The 7,540-nt window shown below is 46.8% G+C and overlaps 1 protein-coding gene across 1 annotated transcript; it reads right to left on the bottom strand.

Annotated features, from left to right (window-relative positions):
• Positions 1-42: 42 nt before the first annotated feature.
• Positions 43-6,299, bottom strand: MBLAC2 (metallo-beta-lactamase domain containing 2). The gene is made up of 2 exons (XM_086629217.1): positions 5,855-6,299; positions 43-2,505 (listed from the first exon to the last, which is right to left on the bottom strand). The coding sequence occupies exons 1-2, from the start codon at positions 6,297-6,299 to the stop codon at positions 2,117-2,119; spliced, it is 834 nt and encodes a 277-aa protein (XP_086485343.1). The 3' UTR covers positions 43-2,116.
• Between the last annotated feature and the right edge of the window lie 1,241 nt (positions 6,300-7,540).

The raw sequence follows: 7,540 nt of genomic DNA, 5'->3' as shown, positions 1-7,540 counted from the left end.
ACCCCTGGCTATCAAGAACCTGGATTGCCCTAACCCCTGGACTGCCAGGTAAATAGTGGCATGCGTCAGCAGGCTAAAAAGGAAAACCACACTGTGGCGTTTGTTTTACGTCTCTTCACTGAAGGGCTTTTTTGCTTCCCAGGCTAACCTTTTGTATTTTTTCCTCTAGGTAAATGAGGCGAAGATAAAAACCTGTTAGCTTCATTTATGACAGAGGTCTACCCACTGATCAAATGCTCCTCATGGACTGTACAGACGTACCTGCATTTCCCAAAAAAAGAGACTACGATCCAAGGGATAGCCTGTCTTTCAAGTGCTGCATTTCTACACCTGTCCTGCTCACTTAAAATTTTGCTTCAGCTCAGAGACAGGCACTGGTAACAAGAACTAGGCACGTCACAACCTATCATTAAAATAGTAAAGGCAGGAGTGCAGTGATCTGTGAAAGGAGAAAAGTATTACATAAGATACTCTCTTACAGAATTTTTAGATAGAGATGCTTTTTATTCTGCAACTGTTTTTTTTTTTCACCAGAATTTACACCTATTAAGAAGGCTATCAAATTCCACTCACCCATGCCTCAGACAGAGCCCAAACTTTGGGCTCCCTTTCTGTTGGGTATGATAAGTGGGAGAGAAAAAGCTTCCCCACAAAGTGAAAGCCAAACAAATCAGGTTAAACTCTACTAAAATTTGGGAAAAACACTTGCACTCTTTTTAGGAAAGTATGTATGTCTATATACAAAAATAACATCAGACAGTGTCCTTTTAAAAAAGTTAAATATGTATGTACTGATAGAATAATTACACAAACTTTAACCATTTCAACAGCTTTTAAGTATCACACATTCAATATTCATAAGCAAGTTACAATGTCAATTAGCATTTCTCAATGTATTCCACTGTTTTTGGAACAAGAGTCAAATGCAATGCACTTTACTTTTCATAAAAACGATATGCACCAAACACTTTGCAAGCAAACAGTAAAACAGTTCAAGTTACATTCACTTTGTGGTAACAAGTGTATCAGCTGCTTAATCCAGCACCTGCAGTTGGGCGAGGTAATGTTAAAGCCTCCATCCTTCGCCTACCACAGAGCATTAACAACCGAGTTACAATCCAGGACCATAAAAATAATTTTAAACACAAAACTTTTAAGCTTGTCACAGTCCTGTTCTGTCAAATTTACAGAACAACATACTCCATTGTAAATAAGCTTTAGTTTATGAGCTCATCAGAAAAAACACCAACACATCAAGCAAGGGCTTAATCCACTTTGTATACATTAATTCAATAGTTCACCAATTCTTCTGATTCCTAACTTGCACGCCTATGAGCAGAACAGTTCCCTGGCTGATGGTGAGAGTTCTCATTGTTGCTCCTTGGTCATAGTGCAGGCATCCCATCCCCTGCACCACTCCGGGAAGCACGAAAGCCTCAGCAGTCCGTCTGCTGTGGGATACGCATCAGAAGCTTTTTTGGGTAAACTGATGTATCTGTACCTTCCAGCTCGGAAGCATTTCCATATGCTGATGGATTCTGAAGAAACTGCCTGCTACTTTGCAAAGATGCAGGCCAGGATGGGTGCAGCGGACACTGAGCGGCAGGTGACAATGGCTGCAGAATGGCCCTTACCTCTTTCTGCCCACCAGGTCCTGTGTGATGTTGTTCTTGCTTTGACCTAGTAGTGCTGCTCCCAGCACACACCAGCTCTTGGCACGAGCTGTGTTAAGCCAAAACCTGAGCAGGAGTTGAGTGAATAGTCACAAACCTAGTGCTACATCAACAAGGTTTCAGGCATGACTGTAAAGCCTCTCATTTTGGCATATATGCATCTGTCAGAATCGTAACAAAAATAAAACAGTATATCTCAATCACAATACATGTGCAAACATGCCCTGAAAAAATAGAAAGAAAAATGGTAGCTTGGCTAAAGCTACTAGCTTACGTACTTTTTATAAAAATAGGAATAAAGTAGGCAAAAATATGGAGAATTTTTGCAGCTCATCTGTGTCAATTTGCCAGCTTTTTACTAACTCACGCTGCTTTTGCTTGTATAAACACTTTCACAAGCCACTGGGTTTTTCAACAGGGAACAGACCGTACAAAATGCACTGTCACTCAGAAGTGACTCTTGAATTGGCAATGCGAAGTGCTACGCTTGCAATGGATCTCATGGCACAAGTAGAAACCTTGTGACAAACTCCAGCTTGCGAAATGTAGTTGGAAGCTAACCGATACAGCCTTTCTGCCCCAAATATGTTGAAGTGCCCAGGCAGTACCTTCTCCACCAGACCTCTGTCCACTAACTCCATGAGGCGCTGGCAGCTCGCAACATAGTCACTTACTCTGCTGTAGGGAAGCCAGTCAATCATGGATCCATTGTACACCACGTCTCCGCTGAACAAAATCTTCCGGTCTTTGTCGTGCAGGCAAATACTGCCTCTGGAATGACCAGGCATGTGCATGACAGTAAGCTGTCGGTCTCCAAGGCTGATCACATCCCCTGCAAACAAATGTGTTACAGGAAACGTACGCATTTATCACGTCTATCAAACACCACAAAGAGCACGACCTACTCATACCCTGAGAGTTTATACATACTATATATCCACGACAACAGGAGTGGGACATTTGTTTTCTTGGTGAATGCCAAAGAGGCATCTGAAAGATACACGTGACGTTAAGGTATTTTCCCTATTTATAGTAATAGTTAACACAGGCTTGGGCTGTATTAATCACATATCAACTAAACAATGTGAAAAAGAAAAATGACAGAGAAGATAAAATGGTCAACAAACAGAACACTTCTTAGCTGGGTCTCCTTTGAAAGTTTGCAAAGTAAGTATTTCAAATTTATAGTAATTTTACCCTATTAATTCACCTAGAATTGCACTGCTGTTACTCTTGAAAGGCAAAATCACAGAACATAAACTGCTGGAGGAGAACCAAGATTGGCCTCCGCACACTCTCTTCATCTCATTCAATCAGGTATATAAAAATAGAACTTTCTTAACATTAGGGCATTTTTTTGCTAGCTTAAATGTGAAAGCCTTTCATTGTACTGCACACTGAACTGGTACTTTCAGCAAAAAGTCAGTGCCGGGATGGAGAACAGGCCAAGTAAGTTTGGTGTTGATTTTAAATTGTAATGCCAGCTTAATTATAAATGTGTAAAACCCATTAATTTACAGGTGGTAAATAAGTATACTTTAGGGCTGTGTAGGGAAAGACGAGCAACACATAAGCAACCTTCTCGGAAGCAGCTGCTTAACAACTATATGAAACAATTCTAAAAATATTAACATCCAGTATCATCGTAAAACGATGCTTAAATCGTTTTAAAATCGATGTAATATGCCTTTCAAGGAGAACAAGAAAAAGTTACCAAACCTCTACTGTATTAGAAATCTGAAAATTACAGAGCTGTCTCACACCAGAGACAGGCATGCCATGAATTTACTCAAGACTCAGCAAGCCTAAAGGTACTTAACTCTTGAAAGGCAGACCTTTCCTGACAGGATCTGATGCGCTTTGGTACTCCACTGAAAAGGATTACTGAACATGCTAGAACAGAGTCTGGAAGTCACTGAATGGCTAATATCTGACCACGCTACACCTAACATGGAAACAGTGTGTTCTGTTCATGGAAACAGTTATGTGTTCTGCAAATTCTGTGTTTGCAGAAGCAGCTAGTTTCAAAATTATCAGAGAGAACTTTTAGCCAAATTCTCCTTCAGGAAAATGTTGCAAAGCCTTGGTAGGAGAAAGACATAGACTTGACTATGGAGAAGATTGTGCAGAAAATGCCTGTATTGGTGCATGAAACCACAATGGAAGTGAAGAAGTTAATGGAGGAAAATGTTTCAGTGAGTTTCAAACTGTTCCTGGCACTGTGAAAAGTAAAAAGAAACAGAATATGGCACTCAAAATTTAAAGAAGAAATGTACAGGATGTAAGGAAAAAAAAGGACTGGGACAGCTGAAGGAAACTGAGTCTTAGAAGATACAAGTAACTCGGAAAACAGAAAATGGTATGGCATAATACAAGTAAATGCAATTTTACCTAGCACAGCCAAAATTAAAAGTGCTTGGAAGGTCTGCTAAGATTAAAGTAATGCAAAAACTAAACAAGTGAAGCAGGCAACACACCAGTGAAAGCTGTGGCTTTGGATCGTAACAGAACATTGCCCCTGCCACATTCAGTATTTTCAGTGTCGCTGGATATCCTCAACCCCACAGCAATGACACATGCACCGAGATGACACGCCATTTCCATGCACTGCGCCTCAATTAATGTTCTCTTATGAACTTTGATGTTACTTTCACAGCGGGTGTGCTTGTTCTTTTACAGGATTTTTTTTTTTTTAAGTAATTCCTCCCTTTTAAAGAAAAAAAAAACCTTAAACTTCTGCTGATTGACTATAGTTAAATGTCACATCAGATCTTCTCTGAAGCCTTCAGTAAGTTCAGTTCTGCTTTTCCAAGCAACAATGCAGGATGGCCTAATACAGCCAAGAACGGACCAAGTGCCCTGCAAAAGGTGTCACCTGTCTGTCAGAACGCTACCCTTCAACTTCTGCTTCCCCATATTGTACTGTTGGGCTGTTTGTTGCCAAAATAACCTACTTATTGTTACGTAGCAGTGACTAAATGGATTTTTTTTAAAATCTGTAACAAGCCACCTCTGTAAATGTTACATTTACATAAATTCTGTAAAACAAAATCCGTATTCTTCGCTGTACTGTTTCGATAAACTGCTTTGTTCTTTACATTGCTATGCCTTGACAGTTTATAAAGGCCACACCAGATGGCAGAACTGATTTACTGTTAGAAGCCTAAGGCTAGACCTGGGGTGCCCAATTAGTCAGTCACTCAAATTACTGTTCAGTGACTCGATCTAAAGAAAAAAAACAACAGTCAAACAGGCAAGCACAGGACATTTTATGCATGCTTCTCAGACCCTGGCCATACTTTCAGAACTGGTCGAAACAAGAATTATAACCCACTACGTCCCAGTTTTTGTCCCATGTCCAGGACGGCATGTAGGTTCCGCAAAGCGCGCTGCAGAGACGGGCGGTAAGCGGGAAAACACCGGTTCGACTATGGCCAAGAGGAGCTCCACGGCGCAGCACGAGAACGGAGGCAAGAAGGACGGCACCCTGCGACCCAGGGCTCGGAAGAACGAAACCGTCTCTTGGCACTGCCGCCGCTCGGGCACTAAGGCAAGTACCAGTTCAGAGGGAGGGGCTGCGCCCGCGTTACCCAACAATAAAGGGGTTAAAGCTTTTGCGTAAGAGTTTCATGAAGGGTTTAGTCGGCAGCAGGTGATTTACGCATACTTAAACTAACGAGATGACCATCCTTGAAGCTGTCAGGAGTGATTAAAAAGGAGACTCTTTATCAAGCACTGTCTGCCCTCGGAGGAACATCCCAGAAACTGCTTAAACTTTGTTCTCACGTTTTTCTGAACTGTGAACATGCAGTGACTTGGGGGAAAAGGTAATTCCGGCAGGGGGAGATCGCGACCACCGACTCACGGACCACCTACCCTAAATGCACCCCAGACCCAAAAGAAAGGGGCGCAGGAAGAGAACTGAGCATGCGAAGTAATTTACACGTAAAGCGAGAGAAAATTAACCAATAGTTTAAGAATATGTAAATACGTTATGAATTGTGCGTGACTGTAGTGTGTAACTAATTTTCTGTCCAGAAGCCGGGCGTGCACGCTAGGAAGAGAAATCCCCCGTGCACCCAGCGCTGCAATAAAGAACGCCCGCTTTCCAAAACTCCAAAACGAGTCTGGGAAAGTTCAGTTTCCTTTTCGGGTAGCACCCGGGCCGCGGCCGCGCTTACCGTCCTGCAGCAGGCGGGTGGGCCGCACCGGCGGCACGCGGAACTGCCGCGCCCGCCAGCCGGGCCGCGGCGGCCGCACCACCTCCCGGTCCGACAGCCAAGTGACGGCCTCGTAGTTATCGCCGCGCAGCAGGGCCGCCGCCTCGGCGCTGTGCACCGCCACCTCCTCGAAGTGCTGCAGCCCGCCCGAGTGGTCGAAGTGGACGTGGGTGGCGACGGCCAGCAGCGGCCGCGGCCCGGCTCCCTCCGCCGGCGCCAGCAGCCCGGCGGCCCGCAGGTAGTCGGGCAGGCTGCGCAGCCCCAGCCCCGCGTCGATCACCACGTCCCGCTGCGAGCCGCGCACCAGCCAGATGTTGGCCCGGTTGCCCGATTCGTAGAAGCGCTCCTGGATCCAGAAGACGCCGCCGCCCAGGGGCTTGTGCGCGAACCACTCCAGCGCCGACATGGCCCCGCCGCCCGTCCCCGGCGGCGAGCCGCCCCCCGCGGCGCCGCGGCGGCAGGCGGGGCCTGCGGGGCGGGCACGGGCACGGGCCCGGCCCACTGCGGCAGCGGCGGGCGGGTGAGCGAGCCGGGGAGCCGTGAAGGAGCGCGGAGGGGCCGGTGGGGCGCAGCCGCTGCGGGAGGGGGCGGAGGGGTTGGAGCCCCCTCCCCTGTCGCGACAGGGCCGGGCGCTGCCCGCGGGAGGCGGCCGCGACCCGTCTGCGGAGGGGCGAACGGAGCTGTGAAGGCCGGGTCGTGCGGGGGGCGGGGGCACCCTGCCGGGTGTCCGGCGGCGGCGCGGGGCGGGGGCGGAAAGCCCGGGGAGAGGGAGCGGGACAGGGCGAGGAAGGAGCCGGGAGGGGGTACTGGCACATGGCGGGGTGTTGTGGCCGTCGTGGGAGATAACTGTCACCCGTTCACCTTCAGGGACATCAAGTAAAAAAAAATAATAAAAAAACGAATCTCAGTTTTAAATTTCAGTCGTTTCTCTCTTACCTGCTCTTCCCTTCCGTTGGCTGCACCCGCCTCTGAAAATCACGGATCCGGACACGATCGAGAGTTCTGTGCCGAGGAGAAGGTGCGGTTCCGAGCGCCGGGTCCCCTCGCGCCGCCGGGACCCCGTTCCCATGGGCCGTTCCCTCCCGGAGGCCTCCGCCGCCTTCCCCCGACCACTGCCCGAGCAACAACAGCGCACGTAGTTTTGAAGGGATGTTAAAAGCTTAAAGCTGAAATTCCCCTTCTCATTTATAGAGTAAAGGACACACGAACTGTCCGTACACACAAAGACGCACCCGGGTGCTCCGTCGGGCATCCTTCCCGGCAGGCGGAACCCTGGTCGTGGTGGTTCTGTCATGCTCGGTGCCTTAAGTCTTACAGCTCGACTTTTCCTTCCTGATTTCTCTGCTCAGCTGTCACTGTCAGTAGACATAAACCTTCCAAGCCAGGGTGCTTGAAAAAATCATGAATTTCGGTAAAACTGCGGTTTTAAAGCTTGTTAACTTCTCATCAGACTAATGTGCTATTTCAAGAAAATCTTACCAAGAATTAATTGCAAAGCATCGTTTTTTAGGTGGACCTTTATATTCGCCATATTTAATGCAGAGTGTGCCTCTCCTTGACCAGCTGGGCATCTCCTTTTTTTTTAATTTATTTATTTTGTTGTTGGTTCCCATTTTTCACACCTAGATAGTATAATTGCTTATGTTC

The sequence above is a fragment of the Tauraco erythrolophus genome, chromosome Z, assembly GCF_009769465.1.
Source record: "Tauraco erythrolophus isolate bTauEry1 chromosome Z, bTauEry1.pri, whole genome shotgun sequence".
Lineage (NCBI taxonomy): Eukaryota > Metazoa > Chordata > Aves > Musophagiformes > Musophagidae > Tauraco > Tauraco erythrolophus.
This window is presented reverse-complemented; position numbering and strand designations above follow the sequence as displayed.

Excerpts from the sequence above, each read along its gene's own strand:
- MBLAC2 (XM_086629217.1), bottom strand. The coding sequence starts at position 6,299 with ATGTCGGCGCTGGAGTGGTTCGCGCACAAGCCCCTGGGCGGCGGCGTC. Across the intron at positions 2,506-5,854 it reads CACCCGCCTGCTGCAGGACG|GGGATGTGATCAGCCTTGGA; the intron begins GTAAGCGCGGCC and ends ATTTGTTTGCAG.